The 21,446-nt window shown below is 21.1% G+C and overlaps 1 protein-coding gene across 1 annotated transcript; it reads left to right on the top strand.

Annotated features, from left to right (window-relative positions):
- The first annotated feature begins 6,461 nt into the window (after positions 1-6,461).
- Positions 6,462-21,338, top strand: LOC105366833 (serine/threonine-protein kinase atr). Its single transcript, XM_011505407.1, has 39 exons — positions 6,462-6,672; positions 6,742-6,912; positions 6,981-7,138; positions 7,194-7,343; positions 7,493-7,688; positions 7,758-7,876; positions 7,933-8,504; positions 8,583-8,747; positions 8,996-9,478; positions 9,570-9,747; positions 9,816-10,061; positions 10,135-10,251; positions 10,358-10,480; positions 10,592-10,839; positions 10,906-11,127; positions 11,199-11,370; positions 11,496-11,622; positions 11,703-11,827; positions 12,115-12,275; positions 12,362-12,522; positions 13,406-13,599; positions 14,495-14,579; positions 14,662-14,807; positions 14,907-15,023; positions 15,381-15,520; positions 15,594-15,815; positions 15,992-16,249; positions 16,550-16,775; positions 17,139-17,326; positions 18,589-18,773; positions 18,919-19,091; positions 19,158-19,301; positions 19,365-19,522; positions 19,749-19,980; positions 20,170-20,308; positions 20,387-20,501; positions 20,566-20,719; positions 20,801-21,037; positions 21,108-21,338. Exons 1-39 carry the CDS (start codon positions 6,462-6,464, stop codon positions 21,288-21,290), a joined length of 7,401 nt encoding a protein of 2,466 aa, XP_011503709.1. The 3' UTR covers positions 21,291-21,338.
- The last annotated feature ends 108 nt before the right edge of the window (positions 21,339-21,446 follow it).

The raw sequence follows: 21,446 nt of genomic DNA, 5'->3' as shown, positions 1-21,446 counted from the left end.
AAGACCCATGCAAGTTAATAATTTTTTATTTCGTTATAATGAAAACGTACTTTGAATGAATGATATTTCATATTAAATAAACTGAGCAGAATGAAAAAAAATTTAATATTGCTTGACATACAATAAAAATTATTTGTATTTAAGACTTTGTTAATACATCAATATAAACGTAAGATACTCAGATTTACTCAATAACTCATGCAAATATGTTATTCAATTATTTTGTTAAGTATTTTATAAAGCACAAAAAATAAACATAATAAATGTAGCAATATTTTATCTAAGAAAATATTTTTCAGTTAATAACGTCATTAATGACTGAAGTAAAATAATCAGAAGTAAAAAATTTCTTTAATTATAATAAGCAAATATATCACTAAAACTGTATTTAAGTTTTTTTAATATACTCTTAATTTCGTAATGTTTTTCAAGATTCAAGAAAACTTAGTTTCCAGACTGCAAATATTCGAAGTTTTTTTTATTTAGTAAAGATTTATTATAATTAATTAGTAAAAATAACAATAATATATATATTTCAAATTATTTTCAAATAAAATATTATTTACAATCGATTTTTATTATCGTTTTCATGACTTGTCTCACTATGTATTTTATAAAGTATTGAATTATAAATTGTTATATATTTAAATTTAGTTCAGTGAGCTTATTTCAAAAGAACAGTTATTTATATTATCATTATTAATTATATTTATTACAAAATGTTCTTTTAATTTATATGAAATATTTTTTTTTTAAACATCCATTATTTATTAGATTCTTATCAAAGTATTCAGTAAAATTGAAGGAATATATTTTATTTATACTATATTTCTTTCAATTATTTCGCACAATGATATTTTTCTTTTTATATATTATTTTCGGCAATTCAACATTTAAATCCATTTTATTCACTTTTATTTGAAGCATTTGATAGGTATGTAAATATTGAAAAATAGTTTTAATATAAATTCTTTTTGTTGATTGACAAACATAATGCTTACTTTCATATTAAATTTCAAAATAAATATTTCTTTATTAACAGTAATTTTGTAGGTTTTACATAATTATTTTTCATAGTATCAATAATGTTTCTGTCATATTAATAACTTGGTTATTATATTTTATACAATTAATATTTTTTGTCTGTAAACATTCAAAATTGAATAAGTAGATATAAAAATGTTATAATTTTATTTAAGAATATATTTTATTTTATTATGCATACTCAATATTGTATTTAAATTAATAGATTATTCAAGAATAAAAATTTATTTAGTATTAGTATTTCATAAAATTTTGTATTGTATATTATTTGCCATGTGGTTCATTTCTAATTATTTTATTTTTATTACAAGTTTTTAAATAATTAAAATTATAAATTATAAATTTGTCTTTTGATGAGATTTTTAATTTATGGTCAGTATCCTTACACTATTAATAAAATTTATAGAGGAGTTATATATAAAACCGAATATGATTTCATAAATGCAAACACATTAAAATGTACCTATATATGAAAAATAAGTGAACAAAAACTTGTCTGTATGAAAAGCAAGGTAACCAGATAATAGTCAATAAATGAGTCTCCATGCGCTTAACGGAAATGTAACACTTGTATAAAAGTTATATATATATGACATATACTTTTAATAAAATTAATTTCTTGTTTTCGTTATGATCCATATACTATGTTTTCATTATCAAAACTTCATAATATAAAAATATAGGAATGTATCTAATTGATAAAAAATCTAAAATTATTGTTTTATTAAAGATCTCTTAAAATTATATTTTGTATGAATTTTATGAATAGTTTGTAACTGATACCAGAGAGATCTATAATGAACGATGAATTTTTTGAAAATTTTAGTAGTTCTAAATATTTTCATCGTTAATAAAAAATCTCTTTAATAGTATTCTATTATTTTTAAAAATGTTAAAATTTATTTGAACCAAACTCAACTTTATATTTACGTCATATATTAAATTAAACTACGTACATTAAATTAACTTATCTATTTATAATCTATATATAAAACGAAAATTTTCTGTATTATATTAAATATTAAATATAGCTCTTAATTATAAAGAGTTACTGTTGTAATAGATCCTCGGCATTTTACTGACTATTTACAAATATATTAAATATATGATGGATGACTATATATTTGGTCTATAAATACAAATTTTTTAATTAATTCGATTATTAATCATAAATTTACAATTGTATTTGGGAAAGCAAATTTTTCCTGAAATTGCAATTTTAAACAAAGATTAGTTATTCAAATAACAAATAAAACAATTATTAGACATAGATTATTAAAACATCAGAGACATTTTATGTATGAAAAAAAACATATAATCCGTGATCTTGGCATATTTTAAAGAAGAATTTAAAATAATAATTAAAATATCGCAAATAAATTTTGTTTAATTATTAATTGTCTAAATTGTAGATTTTAAGAATATCAAAAAATTTTCAATTTAAATTAATATGTTAATATATGATCATTCTATTTAACTCATTGTAATATTAGACCCATTTAAAATTTGTAATAATTTTCAATTACAATGGTGTATATTATAGAATAAATTATTTATTTTGTGAAAAAACATTCTACTAATTAAAAAATTTACATGATCAATTTATAATTTTCATTAAAGGTTCGTAAAATGCGTAAATGCTAAATTATGTTGCAATATGTAATATTTTATGAAAGCTCTAATATGTTCTGTAATATAATATTTATAATACACACATCAAAATCATAGTATTTATTTCGTCTGATATACACAGGAATCTTTTATTACCATAAAAAATACATACATATATATATATATATTAAAATATTTTTATACACACAGATAATTATTATGTAAGAAATAATTAAGAAAGTGAATTAAGGAATTTAAAATACTAAAACTGTAATGTTTAAAATAACAAATATTTACTTAAGAATTAACATATTTCGATATGAAATTTCGATTCAGGGATAAATATGTAAAATTAGTAAGTAAAATTTATTAAATATAGTAATAATTTCATAAGACTATTGAGATATTTTAACACTATAATAATATCATAAGAAGTAAAAAAATTAAAATACATTCTTTATATTATAATATCTTGTAATATTTTATATAATTGTTTATAAAAGATTAACATTTTTAAGAAACATTTTCATTTATTTTAATTTTAAATGAATAATTTTAAAAGGTTGATCAATTATGTCGTAAACTAGTGCAAAGAAAGATAGAAATATTTTCGTAAGAATATATTTTATAATAATCGATGAAATTAGGACTTATTATCAATTTGAATATATGAAAAAATTAATTGATGGAGGTGATAATATCTATCTACTATAATAATATGGTAATACAAATACTAATTTAAGAATATTATGAATTATTATAAATTAAAATTAATAAATAAAAATAAATAAAAATTATTATAAAAATAAAATATCTGTTATAATAAATTTATATATATTAATTATACATATATTTTGTTTCAAGTAGCCTTAAAAAATGTTAGTTATCTCAACATTTTTCTTATTCTTTATTCTAAAATTTGATCAATACATATAATTCTTAATAAAATGAGTATTATTTGTTATCTTATATCTCATTTAGGGGATGATTACTTTTTTTATTAATGTTATCCTTTTATTTCTAAATTAATTGAAGGAAAACATGTTTAATTCAACTGTTAAATATATGTCAGTATAAAAAAATTAATAAGTAGAGCAGTATTGTTATACGAATGTTTTAGGATTGATTTTTGATATGATCATTTACAATTTTTACTAAACAACCAATTTTAAATTTGCATCATTGATGATATACTCATGCCTTCCTTGAATCTCACTGTATTAACTGATATATCACTGATATGTAACTGATATAATTGTAATTAATCGTTCCCAAATAACTACAAACTTTTTCTTTGTTATCGAAATTATTTTTTGAATGCATTGTAAATTTTGTAATGCAATTACAATTATTTATATATATATTTTAAATTACATTCAATTTACTTAAAATTTATAATTTAGAATTAAAAGGTTAAATTTTTTAATGAATGTTTTTTTTATAATTTTATTTAGTATTCTAAGTTTCTATTCAATTATTGTAGTGAACCATAATCCATAATTATTATATATTAAAGTTTGTTCTGGATAGTATCTGGACATGGTGATCATTCCTTTTCTGTTGTAACAGCTGTTTTGAGAACTTGTTTTACACTTATTTTTAGAAACTTTATATTTTTCGTAATAGAAAATTATATTTCAAGTAAACAAGTTCATGTAAAAACATACTTTTACAGGTATATATGAATCTGTATATATACATATAAAATTATATAAAAATAAATCGTATAATTAGATACAGACATTAAAAATATTCTTGTACAAACTGATCATTAGAATTCATAATTATTTATTATTAATACTTAATTAAAATTCATTTCCCTTTTCAATATTTATATTTGTAACTATGCAATATTTTATACAATAAACCTGTGTAATAATCTTATATTTATTATTTTCTTTTTTATTTATTATTATTCTATTTAAATACATCTTTTTGATTTCTTTAACTTAAGTCTAATTTTAAGTTAAAAAAGAATCCGATTGTGACGGAATTTGTTGTTGTTTTATGAGGATATTTTTATAAAAATTATAAGACTGTCATTTGTAGAGCTTTAATAGAAGTACCTATTCAACGTGTAATTATGATCTATAATTTTAATTCATATCAATCTATAAATAGTTGATCTTCTGTCTTTATTTGTTGTATATACATATCCATACTATGTACATATTTCATCTTAAATATTTTTTATAATTCATTATTATCTATTAAATTAATCTTTGTGTCGTTTTTAAGTATATTTTTTATGCGATTAAAAAATTACTTCAAATACAACAAATCCATTCAATGGAATATTCAACTACGATGATGTCTTGTTAACATTATTCCATTTTTTCCACCAGATTTTAAAATGAATTATAAAATTAAAATGTAAGTCAAAATATTTTGAATTTTATATTTCAAGAAATATTTATTTACAATCTTATTATTTTTTTCCAAAAATTAAATATACCGTTTTCAAAACTTTTTTAAAACATATATTTACAGATAACATTAAGATTTTTGTTATAAAAAGTGAGTTTTTATTGATTTCAACGTGTTGGAGTTTATTTAAAGAAATTTTATTACAATAAATTTTATTTAAATTTTTTCATTACAGAAAACAATAATAAATACGTATGTAATTAAAATTCTATTTTTTATTAATTATTACCTAAAAATTTATTACGAGATATTAAAATGATTTTAATGAAAAAAATTAGTGTTATCTTCGTATATTTTAAAAAATGGCAGGGTAAGTATTTTTCTAAGCGTTAGCGATACTGATACTGGTTATGATCTATCAATTAAAATATAATATTAGTGGGAAATAAAATTATTCATTGATTAATAAAATAAAAATAAAAACTAACCTTGTTTAATAATAACAGAAAATTTATAATACACATTATTTTTAACAATTATCAATTTTTATGTTTTTATAAGCAATATTTTGAATTTTACAAAAATATGTTATATATTACAAATACTGTTTAATAAGGAAATGATATTTATAGTCAAATATTTAACATATAAACTAAATTTTATAAATTTTATAATAATTTTATAAAAGATATATATTGTCTATTATTCATTCGACCGATTCTATATTTTTTAAAGAATAATTTATGCAATTTATGCAATTTTTTAAAAAATTACCCTAATATTTATAACATTTATCAAGATTACAAAAATTAGGCAAGTTAATAAGCTTTTTTAATTATTTTTTTTTTCAAAATCTAAAGAAAGTATAGTTTACAAAAATAATTTTTCTCGAATAGAAAAGGGCAAAATGTATTACCATTTAGTTTATACGTTCGTATTAATTGAAATAAATATAAAAAAATGAATTAAAAATATATAAAAGCATTGTTTTGAATTATTTTGAAACTGTTTATTCAATAATAATTTATCTATCAGTGTTACCACCATTTGGTTATTTCTATATCAGTTATTGCATACTTGCATGTAAAGTGTTACAATAAAATGTATTTGAATATTTAATTTAACTTTCTTGGAATATATTATATTTTATTAAATGAAAATCTGTAGTGTTTATTATATATGTCAAATTAAAAATAATTTCTTATTTTAGACAATATTATTGCATGATTTAACCTATAATTTTAAAAACAGTTAATTGTCCAATTTCTAATGAAATTTATTAAATAAATTTTTTTGCAATCCAAATAAATCAAAATGGAATTGAACGCGTCTTCTCAACTAATAAATTATAATTCATGTATTGAAAATAGGTACTTATTTTATAAATAAAAAATAAAAAATAATAGTTTTAACAATATAATGTATATCATTTCAGTTTGATGTATGAACAACAAATATGGACGTTTATGAATAATACAATTATTGCACTTTTTTCTACATTACATGATGAGAAAGCTATTACTACGTGTACTGAAGAAAGCTTACATCAACTTTTAGAATCGTTACTTTCTAGATTTAATAATTTAAATATCTTAGTCCCTCAAATGACAGCTGTTCCTATATCCAAAGATGTACAAAAAAGATATACAGGTTAAATATAACTATATTTAATATTAAATAATATATATATTTATACTTAATGAAAGTTTTATTTTGAAGCTTTTACAACATGGCTATTTGGATCAATGTTTTATTTAATAAATATGCCTATCAGTAAAGCATCGCTAAAAAAGATTATTGATATACAAGTGTGTATGGTGCGAATTTTATCTCGACTTAATTTGGAATTGCATGCTAATATTACGTCTGAATACTTAAATATTCTGGAGGGTATAAAATAAAATATTTTTAAACATAAATTAAAATTTATCTATATTAATTGTTTTTCTTATTTTTAGAATTAATTTGTTTTAGTAATTTAAGTAATAATAATAAAGAAATTACATTAAATAAATTTCAAGCTGATCAAAATATAATAAATGATCTAACACTTATACCATTTTCAGTAATAGTAAAATATGAACATATTTCTTTGTTCCAAACTTCTATTCTGAAGGTAATTTAATAAATTATTTTTGTTTATTGTATAAATTAAAAAAAAAATATTTTAGATTATTGCAGAATCTGATGTTTCTGTATGGTCTACAGATAAACTTAAATCTCAACTTATAGAAATTTTAGTGTACTCAGAGCCTAGTGTTAAATTTGTTGCATTAAAAATTTGTATTGAAATGTTTGATTATTGTTTATTAAATGATAATGTAAGTAATAATTGATTCAAATATTTATTGTAATAGTTGATTATTATTAGAGTAAGTAATGCAAACAATTATTAAAGATTGCACTAATATACTAAAAATTTATCTGTAAATTAAGTAATAAGACTGCATTTATATAAGAACATTTTCAGGATATGCAGTATATCTTTTTATTTGCAACTGAAATTGTAAAGTCATTAGCAAATTGGTATAGTAGAGGATTTATTTCAGTTAATTTTAGTCAGAAATATTCAAAAACGTTAAAACAGTTAATGTTATCGAGTGATAATCCAGCTTGTATATATTTTTACTTTGAAATTTTATCTGCATTAGTAAATCACAATCTCAGTTAGTATTTAAAATATATGATATTTATCAAATCCAAAGTTTTTACATTTATATTTACATTTTATATAGATTCTGACATACTAGAAAATGAAATATGTAAAAAAATTGATAACCAAATATGTAAACTCCCGGAATTTTATAAAAAATGTCAAACTAAAAAATTTTTATATTATTTTGAAGATCATCAGGTATGCTTAAATGAAATAAAATTGAAAATGGACTATTAATAGAATTTTTGTTTTAGCAATTAAATAAAATTCTTGCATACATTATTTTTCAAGAAATTGAAAATAATAGGCTAAATATTACTTTTACTGATATAAACAGAATCAGTAAATTATGGATTAGTTTAAAAGATTATTTTTTTAAAAATTTGCGGTTGGAGAAGTATACAGGAACTCTTAATTTTCTTCGATTAATGAATTTATTGGATTATCAACTTGCAAAAAATAATGTTTCATTGACTTTAATTGATACTGAAATTGCTAACATTCAATCACAATTTTTAAAATCCTTAGTTACTAATAATTATCATCAGAACAAATTAATTTTTGAGAATTTCGTTCAATTAATTTCTCTTAGGGAAGCTAATAAAATTCAAATTCAAAATATTTTATTACTGCCATGGCTTGATACTAATACATTATCTCTTAAAATTACAAAACTTCATCTAGCAAATGCTAAATCGTTAGATTCTGCTACAAAAGTCAAATGTTTGAATTCTATTAGCATATATGGTAAAGGACGTCAACGTTTAGATGTTTTAAATATGTGTATATCCAGTTGTGAAATTGAATTAGGAGTTGCTAGTATTTTGTAAGACAATTTTATTATAAAATATGCAACTATATAAGTTTTTTAATAAATTAAAACAAATTTTTATTTTATTTTAAGGAATTGCCCTATGTTATTACTGGATGAAAAAATTAAATTTGATGATATTATGAAACAAATTCTGATACCTGCATATAATACTCAAAAACCTCTTCTTTTTGAAGCTCTTGCTAATGTTCTTGGTACAATTGCATGTATAGTTTCCAAAAATGGACTAATTGTTAGGTAAAAATTTGAATGACTTGATGATAATTAATGTAGTTGACAGCTTATATTTATATTTTTATTACAATAAGAAAAAATAGATTTATTACAGTTAATTTTAAAAATATTTGTTATAAAATATATTTGTTAAATATTAAATATTTGTAATACTTATAATATTTTAAATATATAATATTGATTATCAATTAATCATAATCTTTCATTAAATTTATTTTAATATTATTTGATATCAATTATACATTTTGTAGAGACTCAACCGACTTTGACAAATTCATAATAAAATGTAAATATTGTGATAATTCTCAAGCTGAAATTGTAGATAAACCAGAGGTTGTTTCTTCAAAGTTTGAATCATACTTTAGTTCTTTTTTTGAGCTTCTTAATTCGAATTCCAAAAGAGTTCGACTTAATATATCTAAAAATATGATTAGACTATCCAATCATGTTAAATGTTTTAATAGTAATTCATTAGCTCTAAAATGGATATCATATGTACATGATAATGATGTTGAAATTCGAATAAATTTTGGAAAAGCAATTAGATTTATTTTAAGCAATCGAATTAGTTCATCACTACCAAATAAACTATTTCAAGATGATATACCACCCGATTTAGAAGAATTTGTTAAAATAATTATGGATAATTTTATTGATGTTTTGAATGAATCATTGAGTAGTAGTAATCAATCACTACATCAAACTTTATTGTTCACTGCTAAAAATGCAGCTTGGTAATTAAATAATTTATTAATATTAATTTATGAATAATAGAATCTATTTTATTAAAATAATTTTGAAAAATGTATTAACAAATGTTTTCAGTGTACAGTCACACTTAACTGAGAGGCGATGTCTGAATATTTTTATTTTGACAATTCTTCATGTTAAATCATCTCCTTTAATAGTTGCATTGGCTACAAATGCCTATAGAGAAGTTGCATTATATCACAAGGTTTCTTTGAAGACGATGTACATTCGATATAAAAAGGATTTTTTAAAAGTATTTATTTTGTTAAATTTTTACTTTCTTTTTTATAAATGTATCTTACTAAAATTATGATTTTGTAGTTAATGATGGCATTGGCAGTGTATAATAGAATTAAATATGACTATAATATGTCAACATCAGTACATAGAGTAGCTAAATGTATGGGCTTCCAAGGATCACGACAATTATTACGTAAAGACGGGCATTATGCTGTATGTTTCTTATTATCCGAAGTAGTAAAAAATAGAAATACAGTCACTTTATTCCATGATATTGCTGAATTGATTAACATTGACGAGAAACAAATGTTTAAAACTTATTTTCAAGTATACTGACATTTTATTTATCTTTATATTTATCTTTTCATTTATATAAATAATATTGTTTAAATATTTTTAGCATATATGTTGTCATGTTTTTTTATTTGAAAATATTGAAAATGGTATACAAATTTTTAGACTTGTCTCTAACATAACTAAAATTAGTATACCTATATTAACCGCAGATTCTTTTACGGTAATATATAATAATATTTATGGAATATATTTCTAATAATTTTTAAATATCAAGGAAAGCTTTACAATCAAAACATATTTTATTAAAAAAACTTTTATGTTTACAGCTTATAATTAGCGAGTTGATGTTACACTTTCATTCACAGCAAGAAAAAGTACTTAATCATTTACAATTTCTGTCAAAATTTGATGATCAACAAAACATTAATTTTAAAACTAAAAATGAAATTGTAAGATAATACTTATCAATTTATTTATTTAAATGGTTCATAATAATATATAGTATTGTTAAATATTAAATATCCCATTTTCTTCTAACGAAATATTTATTAAATTTTAAGGCTGAGTACTTAAATTCAATGTTACATGGTGTTCTTGTTACTTTTGATGCAAATCTTGGTTTAAATACTGAAGAATTGACACAAAAATTTGCTCTAGCATCACTGACACAAGTGATAAATTTTATGGGCTCTAATTACATTACTCAGTACAAATATAAAATTTTAGCTACATTGAGAACAGCTCTTATTTTTACAAGGCCTGGTTTCAGAAAATTAGCATGTGATGCTTGGAATGCTTTTCTGAGAAAGTAGGTATACATATGATGGAATAATTTAAGTAATAATTATTAAATAAGTTAAGAATATATTTTTAGCACGTGTATAAGAGAATTAGGACCTATATTAGCAACTATATGTATGTCTTTGATGCCATTGCTTGAAACTTATCCCAAAGAAACTAATGCAATGTTAGAATATATTTTAATCAAGAACAAACAACTTGTACAAGAACATATTTCAGATTTATTTTTTATAAATGATTTAAAAGTATCATCAAATATATCCACTTTGATCATTAATTATATTAAACAGACAAAGTATATATTTTCAAATTAATATATTAACTATTTGTATCTGTTGATTTTTAATTGTATAAAATCTTTTACAGACCAAAAACTTTAGAAGAAAATTTACATTTATGGATAAAGCGCATAATTCATCAAACTGATGAAGTTCGATTAAAAGCTCTTTTATATTTACAACAATTCCTTGCGGAAAATCGTAATGCAATTAACGATTTGATCTTATCCGATATTAATGTTCATCCTTTGATTGTAGAAGTACATTTTTATTATTATATTTATTTTATCCTTATTACATAAATTAATAATAAATATTTAACAATATTTGTATCCCCTAAAAAATTGATTCAATTTTTTAATTTTAATTTTTTTCTATTTTTTAGTTACTAGATACACTTATGGCTGGATGTCAAGATAAGGATGAAGCTATTTGTGTTGCAAGTGGAGATTGCATAGGAGAATTAGGTGCAATAGAACCAAGTCTATTACCTAGAAGAATAATTTCTCGAGGTGTATAATTTATTATACTCTTAAAATATCAAAAATTGCCATTATATTAATAAAATTTTCTTTTCATAATTTTGTTTTAGCTGATATTAAATTTATATCTGATATGAATCAAGAATTTGCTTATAGTTTGTTTTGTGAATTAGTTAAAGATTACCAATCACAAAAAAATACACAAAGTATGGATTGTTTCTCATTGGCAATACAAGTATGCAAGGCAAAATAATATTTTAATAAATAGTTTTGTTATTGTAACAGAAGATTAACAATAAATTAATTCATATTGAAGATTTATTAATAATTATATAACTAGAAAAGGATATTGTAAAACTTAATGTACTATTTATAATAATTGAAGGGCAGGTGAAAAACTGCACTGATACCATAAAATGATAAAAATAAAAATCTCTTTTTGTATATAACGTCTAACGTTTTAAATTTAGATCTAAACTTTTTTGACGTGTATTAATAATTTATTATTTTTATGATTTTTAGGAATTATTAAGATCATTTCAAATTTCACCAAGTGGTAAAAACTGCAAACTTTGGAACGAGTTACCTTCAAAAATTCAACATATGATTTTTCCATTATTAACATCCCATTACACAATAACAATTGCAAATAATGACGTTGAATTTTCCAATCCTATATACGGGTTTGATGAACAATTTTATATAGTATTTTAAATAGTAATTTGTAATTTTATTTTATGATTTTTATTCTGTTAATTATTTTTAATAGATCAGAATCTGGATCTACTTTTGAAATGTGGACGTTCAATTGGATTATTAGTATGTTAAAAAGTATAAAAGATAATACTGTTCGAAATGTCTTAAACGCGTGTCGACCAGTATTTAAACGAAGCGTCAAAATGATGACATTTTGTATTCCATATATTGTTGGTAAATTAAAATTTATTTAAAATTTAATATTATTCTATTTATTAGTATTAATTAGCAAATGTAAAAATGTAAAAGAATATATTTTATTTACTGTTAATTATAGTAAGTAAGTAAAAACATAAATATGAAAAAAATTCAAAATTAATTTGACCTATTTTAAGTTGATCATTATGTATATTAAATACTTAATTGATATAAATACAACCGAATATTTAGTAAATATAAAAGTAGATTAATAAATGTGGTATATTTATTATAATAATTTACCAACATACTATTTATGTAGTAAATCTAACATTTCATAACATATTTACAATATAAAAATTAATATTTTCTTAGAAAGCTTAAATTAAATATGAATAAAATATATTATTTAGAATGATATAATATATAATAAATAGTAAAATAAAATTATAATTATATTATTTAATATTCTGGTATAATTTAAATAAGAGCATATTATTTGATATGTTTGATAAAATTATTTTACATTTTAATAATTTGAAACTTTTAGTAATTTATATATCAGAAAATATTTCAATAACTATAACTTACAAATAAAGTATAGTGAGAAATTCTATTAAAAGAAATGTTAACAATATTATTAAGTATATTTACTTATGAATATATTTATATTACTGAAGGTAATATTTATTTTTTAATTTAATTTAAAAGAGTTTGTCAGTTATACATACCATTGAGTTTAAAGTTAAATACAATTAAACTTATAAATTTTATATTTAATATTATTGCTTAAACGAATTACAATTAGGTAATTAAATCAACCAAATTTGTTAGTAAAAATTGGCTAGTCCGTAAAGTTATAGAATAAGAAATGTAATATAAAATTCTACAAATCTTTAAAGTTTGTTTAAATTTTTAGCACATGTGGTATTAAACGGAACATCCAATGATATTAGAAAATTGAATACAGAAATATTGTCTGTAATTGCAATAAATAAAAAGTCTCATGTTGATAAAGAACTTTCTCGTCACAGACCATTGCGTACACAAATCGATACTACATCTAACAATACCCGAATATCTGATGAAGATAGACAAGTTCGCTGTTTACAAGTAATTTGTATTACTATTTGTACATATAAATCTGCAGCATTTTGTATATAATGACTAATAATTTAATTATTTAAGTATAATGCAATTTATATAAAATTTGATCAATTCGAGAAGTATAATTTTTTTTACAGATCTTAGTATTTTTACATCCAATCTTTTATAAGTTCAACATTCTTATCTACCATTATTCACTTAATAATATTCGTTTTTATCTATTTTTTAAGTATCAGTCATTTATTATGTTTGAAAAAGAAATTATTTTTAATACATTAATTACAGATTAAGTATAAATTAAATGAATTTTATATTTGAATTTAATGTAACTAATTTGTCAGATTGCCCTTAGTGTCAAAAGTTTTCTTGATAGCTTATTTTCTATTGATTTATTTAGATTTTGTAAAGTTTTTGTTCTATTATGGATTTAATTATATTCTTTTTTAAGTAGGTAAGTTTTCTTAATATTCTATATCAATATTTTACTTTAACAAACATGAAAAATGATTGATAAATTTTTCTAAAAATCATTAAATATTTAAAGATAATTTTTTGGCAGCCCTAAAAAATTGTAAAAGTTTTAAAAAAATTTCAATTCAAATTTTTAAGATAAATTTTTATAAATCTAATATAATTTTTACGTTACTAATTGTTATATATTTTATATTTATTTTTACAAAATAAAATACTTAAATAAACTTAGATCTTTACAGAAGTTTGTTATAGATATAAAGAAAATATTAAAACATTAAAAAATAATTTTGTATTTTTATTATATTACATATTACATTTTTCCTTCAATTAAAATTTATAAAAATTAAAAACATTTATTTATACTATAAGAAAAATGGAGTAATTAAACTTTTAAGTAATAGTATATAGAAATATATTTATATTTTAGGTAATATTTGCTATTTTGGACCATTTACAAAGATGGTTAAGAGAAAGATTAAAATTCCGAGACACTCAATATGAAAGGATTGAAAGTACACATTAAAAATTAAATGAAATTAAGCTTCATCATATATATTTATTTAGTAAATGATTAATTCTAAAATAACATTTTAGAATTTTGTGATGGTTTTCCTAAATTGCTTCTTGCTCAAGGATGTTATCAATCTTATGAATATCACAGAGCATTAATTTATTTGGAACAACACATGGCTTCTAGTAAAAAAGGGTTATCTGAACCAACAGAAGGAGGTTTATTAGCTGTAATATATTTATATTTATTTTAAAAATATTAAATTAAAATTTTAAATATTTACAAAATATATATTAGTCTTTTAATTAATTTTACATAAATTCTGTAGAAAATCTACACGCAACTTGAAGAACCTGATGGTGTATCTGGAATTTTAGTAAGTCAAGATCGATGTCCTACCCTTCAACAATTAGTTTTAGCTCATGAAGTCAATGGACAATATCAGGTATATATGAGTACAAAATATATAAATAGTAAAATATTTTAATATTATAATTTTGTAAATGTTTATATAAAATAAGCTATCGAAATAGAATTTGAAATTTTATATAAATAATTAATTATAATATACTCTATGTTTTCTATCGAACCTTTATTCCACAAATTGTTTTAATTAATTTTTAATATACTTATATAAATCGTATCTATAGTACTTATTTTTGAATATTTATAATGTAATTTGAACTATTCACTAGCTTTATATAATCATTTTGTCTTATTAAATAATAATATTTAATGATACATTATTATAATTCATTGAAGATTTAATTAAAAAAATTAATACAATTCGAAAATTTTACAGGATGCAGCTATTTGTTATGAGAGATTATTACAAAATGCAATTTTAAAACCTAAATATCTTCAAGGGATAATACAATGTTATCTTGAATTAGATCAGCCAGTCACAGCTATGAATATAACAAAAGGAGTATTAAAAGATAGGTATTGTTTTAATCATATTTAAAAATAATAATTTGAATTGTTATAAATAGGCGATATATAATTAATCCTTTAGACCAGAACTTGAAACTCTTATCTGTGATGCTGAACCTTTTTGGCATCTGGCTCATTTTGGAAAAATTGGAAAGGATTCAAATAATATTAAGTTAAATCTACTCAAAGATTTGAAAAGTTGTATTAAACCTAATGTTTTATTAATTAAAAAAAAGTTGGTTTCTTTATTAACATCTTTTTCAAGATTGGGTGCTTATGAACAAAGTTACTCCTACATTATGAAGTCAGTAAATATATTATTTAAATTTATTATAGATATGATATTTCATAATACTAAATTAATATAATATATAACTTATATTGTTTATTAACAAAGTTTTATTACAAAAATATTACGAAGCTGTTCATTTTAATTTTAATCAGATTTATTTCTATTTAATTTCTGTTTTTATTTTTAAGGCTACACATTTTAAATGAATTTGAAAAGGCATGTTCAATAATGCTCAATGATTTAGAAAATATGCCTGTAATATTTGAAGAATGGGAAAAACGTGACAAACTGATTAATGCTTCACGTGGTGCTGAATTTGTAATCGGAATGCGTAGAGCCATTTTGGATCTAGTTGTACAACTTCAATTAAATTCTAATGCAAATAAAACTATCATTACCAAAGAAATTGGAAAATTATGGTTGAAAAGTGCTAAAATAGCTAGAAAGTAAGATAGTAATATATTACTTTGAAAAATAAATATAATATATTAAAAATAAATTTTAAATAATATAGTTATTTATAATCTTAAAGATTATGTTTATTAAATTTCTTTAGTTATTTTTTTTATACTGCTTATACAAGTGCATATATATTTTGCAAATAAAGTTTAATATTGTCTTTTGCGAAAATAAGGTATTAAATTATAAAATGAAATCTAAAAAAATACAAGTTTACTGTAACAATCACATTTATAAAAAATAATTATATATTTTTAAAAAATTCTCAATTTCTATTTTATTATTAGAGCTGGATTATACCAGCAAGCATATATGTATATCTTATCAGCTACTGATTCTTGTTCATCACAAAATCTTTGCATTGAACAAGCTCAGTTATATTGGCAAAAGGGATCTCTTGAAGATGCATTAATAACTTTAAAGCGATGTTTATCAACATTTTTTAAACCTTCATTGGAATATAAAAAACAACCTCCAGGAGCATTTACAACTGAAAGAAAACAGTATGCAAAGGTTTGTTAAACATATTAATTTTTTTCTTAACAATAAGCATAAAGGTGTAATTAAAAATATCTATTTAAAGAAATAATATATCCATTTATTGATATTTTCAAATATATATCCATAATGTATTTCACATGATTATCTTTAACAAAATATTATTAAAAGAATTTGTTTTATACATTGATTATATTTTATTCATTGATATTGTTTTATTATTTTGAATAAAAAAAAATCAAATACAGTAATATTTGTAATATTTATATAAATTTGTGGATGACACAATGCACGTGATATATCTATTTTTAAAATTGAATGTACAAAAATTATAATTATAGTTAGGTTTTTTTACAAAGTATTTAATTATTAATTTAGACAAAATTGCTTTGGGCGAAGTATAATGATGAAACATTAAACGTTGATGCAAATGGTAATATGACAAATTACAAAGAAGCTTACGAGGTATGGAGAGCTTGGGAAAAAAGTAGTCTTGCAATTGCTCGATATTATGAATCTGTAATAGATAAGATGACAGATGAAGAACGTATGTCCTCAAGTGGACGGTAAGTTATAATAAATATGTAAGTTAATAAAATTTTTAAATAAGGACATATTTTTATAAATAAGTTAAAATTTAAAAGAAACTTGTCTATAAAAGCACATTTTTAATCAAATATTTTAGTTTTTAATATTTTTCTATGAAATAAAAAAACATTGAAAACCAAATACTTTTCAACATCCAACCATTGTCAACTTAAATATATGTGCAAAAACTATTGAGTTGTAACGAAATAATATTTTTTAATTTTAAAATGTGTATTTATGTACATTAAAGTAAATGATACATGTATATAAATTATATATTTGAAACGAAATATATAAAGTTATATATTTTATACAATAAATTATTACTTTTTAATTGAAATTACAAATAATTACAATATTATTTAACACAAAATACATCTCATTTGTTATTACATTTTTATACTGTACTTTCATCTTTTTTTCAATATCTTATCTTTTAAATACATTACTCTAAATATTTTTTCTTTATTCTTCCTCTATTTCTTTATTATTATATCTTTATTTAGTTTTTGTTACTGGCAAAGCTCAATGTAAATCATATACACAAAATAATTGTACCAATTTTTTAAGCAGTTACACATATTTTATGAATAATATATATAGTTCAAATGGGATAATCTGTAGGGATAAATTTATTTTATTTAGTTCTCAATTACTCCTCTCAATTACTTACAATGTAATTTTGTATATTTGTTGTATTGTATATATTGTATATATATATAATTCAAAATACAATATATTTTGAATATATACAATAAAAATACTTACAATGTAATAATTAGCTTTCGAGAGCTTTCATAATTTGTGATATGTATGCCTTGCCAACAAAAACAATGAGACAGTTATGTATCTCTGTGGTCAAATTTTATTATTTTAAATTTGATTACTGGCTTATATAAGAATAGTAAACTTATATTGACTTAGCTTTCAACAATATTGACATACGTATTATGCATGGCTACATACTATAATAGTACTTTCCCAACTGTCAAAAATGTTTAATTTACATAATCTTATTTGAACCTCAAAGAAATTCTTCATATTTCATTCTGCTGTGTTTTATTGGTAAGATGCAAGTATATATTTTATTATTTCATGCTTATTTACTACTTTGTTGTAAATAATAAAACTATTTTAGATGGTTACAATTTTAATAAAATTAACTTAATAAATGTTTATTATATATATATATATATATATATATATATATGTATATTAATTTGTTAATTGTCTATTTTAGTGATATGCAAACACATATTGTCAACTATTATGGAAAATCTTTGCTTTGTGGTTGTAAATATATTCATCAATCGCTACCAAGAATGTTAACTATTTGGTTAAATTATGCATCTCGTGTTAGAATACATAGTATTATTTCCAATAATTCGATTATAAAAACGTTAAGTCAAATGACAAAAATTATAGGTAGATATAATTTAGTTTTTAAATTATTTTTTAAATATAAATAATCAAAGGCTTTCTGGTAAATATCTGTATATATATAGTATATCTATTTACATAAAAATATTAATTCAATCTCATACAATTTAAATTATATCTTATTCTTTAGAAGTTTACATAGAAAAAGTACCTCTTTTTATGTGGTTGACAGCATTTAGTCAATTGGTATCAAGAATTTGTCATCCAAATAATGAAGTTCGAAACACCCTTTTTACATTAATTGTTAAATTAATAAAAGCTTATCCACAGCATTGTTTATGGATGATGGCTTCTGTTTTTAATGTAATTTGATTCAGTTTTACAGTAATTCTATAGATAACTTCAGTAATCGTTTTAATTTACTTTCAGTCATCATATTCTGCACGACAAAAATGCTGTAAAGAAATACTTAATAGAGATGTATTAAAAACTCCAGAGATGATTAAATTAATTCAATGCTTTCATAAAATTTGGGAAAGACTTGTTGAACTTTCAAACAAGCATATACCTGAAGTAAAGACATTGCTTTTATTAATTGTTAATTAACATTTATTAAAAATAAATTTTATATTATAGGGAGTGCAAAACACAACTGTGAATGTGCTTTCAAGATCTTTGCCGAAATTATTAGCAGATTCAGAATTTGGCCCAATAATGATGCCAACGTCAAAATTAAGACAACTTCATTTACCAATAAAAGGCACTTGTATGGATCAGCACAATCCATTTACTCTGTAATATTTTTTATAGTTTTTATAATATATTATAATTACAAATAATAGATTTTAATATTATGCAGAGAAAAACTTTTCTTATTTTACATTAAAAAAATTTTAATGATTTGTCAAGATAAATTTTAGAAAAATAACATTAGAAATATCTTTAGATAAATTTATTATATAAAATAAATAAAATTTAATAATATATATTAATTATATAGTTTAATTAAACTTTTTATAGTAATTGGGTACAAATAATTGGAATTGAGGATCAAGTAGCTGTAATGCCTTCACTTCAGCGTCCCCGCCGAATTGCTTTACGTGGATCTGATGGAAAGTCTTATTTATTTATGTGTAAACCTAAGGATGATTTACGAAGAGATTTTCGTTTAATGGAGTTTAATGATATAGTTAATAAATATCTTCAAAAGGATCCTGAATCTCGTAGAAGAAGATTATATATTCGAACTTATGTTAGTTTAATTCATTGATACATCATATATATATTTTTTTATATAGCTAACTATGTCAAATAATACATAAACTTTAAAAAGAAAAAACATAAGTATTAGCAATAATTATTATTTGAACATATTGAATAGGATTTGTATACAAACTTTTAATTCTATATGTAACACATGTTGATATTGATACAATTACAGAGTGTAGTACCATTAAACGAAGAATGCGGTTTAATAGAGTGGGTGCCAAATTTACTTGGATATCGAAATATTCTAATGGGATTATATAAAGAAAGAAATATTTTAATTTCCCAAAAAGAAATACGAATGATGACATGTGGTAAAAAATTGTTTCGTATTAAATTAAATGATTTCCAGATATTAATTAATTATAAACTTAATTATATCATTCATGTAGCACTCAAAGATCCATTAGAAACAAAGAAGCAAATATTTTTGGAAAAACTTATACCACACCATCCTCCACTTCTTGGTGATTGGTTTCATTATGCTTTTCCAGATCCATATGGCTGGTAAATAACAATTTCAATATATAAAATAAATTTAAATTTATAAATTATTTTAAAAAAATTTTAGGTATGAAGCTCGAACAGCTTATATTCGGACTGCAGCTGTCATGTCCATGGTCGGATATATACTAGGATTAGGGGATCGCCATGGAGAAAATATTTTAGTTGATTCGAAATGTGGTGATTGTGTTCATGTCGATTTTAATTGTTTATTTAATAGAGTAAATTTATTGTTTATAAATTTATAAACATTGATAAACATAAATAATTAAGCATTTATAAAAGAATGTTGTATTTATCAGGGTGAAACTTTAGAATGGCCTGAAAAAGTACCATTTCGTTTAACTCACAATATGATAGAAGCTATGGGGCCATTAAAATATGAAGGGCCATTTCGACAATCTTGTAGAACAACAATGAAAGTTTTACGAGAACAAGCCAGTACACTAATTAGCGTTTTAAAACCTTTTGTTTACGATCCATTAGTTAGTTGGAATAGAAATCATTTGAACGATACTGGGGAAAAAACAAATGAAAAAGTAAATAATAAAAATTATATCATTTTTTATATATTAGCTTATTTAGTTTATAATGGTTTTATTTTTGTAGGCTGTGGAACATATCAAGAGCATAGAAGAAAGATTGAAAGGTATGGTTGGTACTCGAGGAAAAAGATTAGAAGCTTTAACTCTTTATCTCAGTGTTGAAGGTCAAGTCAACCACTTAATATTAGATGCTATTAATGTAGATAATCTATGTCAAATGTATATTGGTTGGGGACCATATTTATAAATAATTATTTATTTCAACATCATGTTACATAAAATTATTTTTAAACTCTAAAATATTAGTAAGATAAAATATAATATAAGTAGAAGAAACTGTAAACTAGAAAATTTGTAAAAGATCTTTGATTTTAATGTTTTGAAATAAATTCATTACATAATA

This window comes from Ceratosolen solmsi, unplaced genomic scaffold (assembly GCF_000503995.2).
Source record: "Ceratosolen solmsi marchali unplaced genomic scaffold, CerSol_1.0 scaffold94, whole genome shotgun sequence".
In the NCBI taxonomy this organism is placed as follows: Eukaryota; Metazoa; Arthropoda; class Insecta; order Hymenoptera; family Agaonidae; genus Ceratosolen; species Ceratosolen solmsi.
Note: the sequence above shows the minus strand (reverse complement) of the source record. Positions and strands in the feature narration are given on the sequence as shown.

Bases quoted from the DNA above. Each gene is read 5' to 3' on its own strand.
- LOC105366833 (XM_011505407.1), top strand. From the start codon at position 6,462: ATGTATGAACAACAAATATGGACGTTTATGAATAATACAATTATTGCA. The intron at 10,252-10,357 runs GTAATATATAAT...TTATGTTTACAG, and splicing joins TAACCGCAGATTCTTTTACG to CTTATAATTAGCGAGTTGAT. The intron at 17,327-18,588 runs GTAAGTTATAAT...TGTCTATTTTAG, and splicing joins CGTATGTCCTCAAGTGGACG to TGATATGCAAACACATATTG.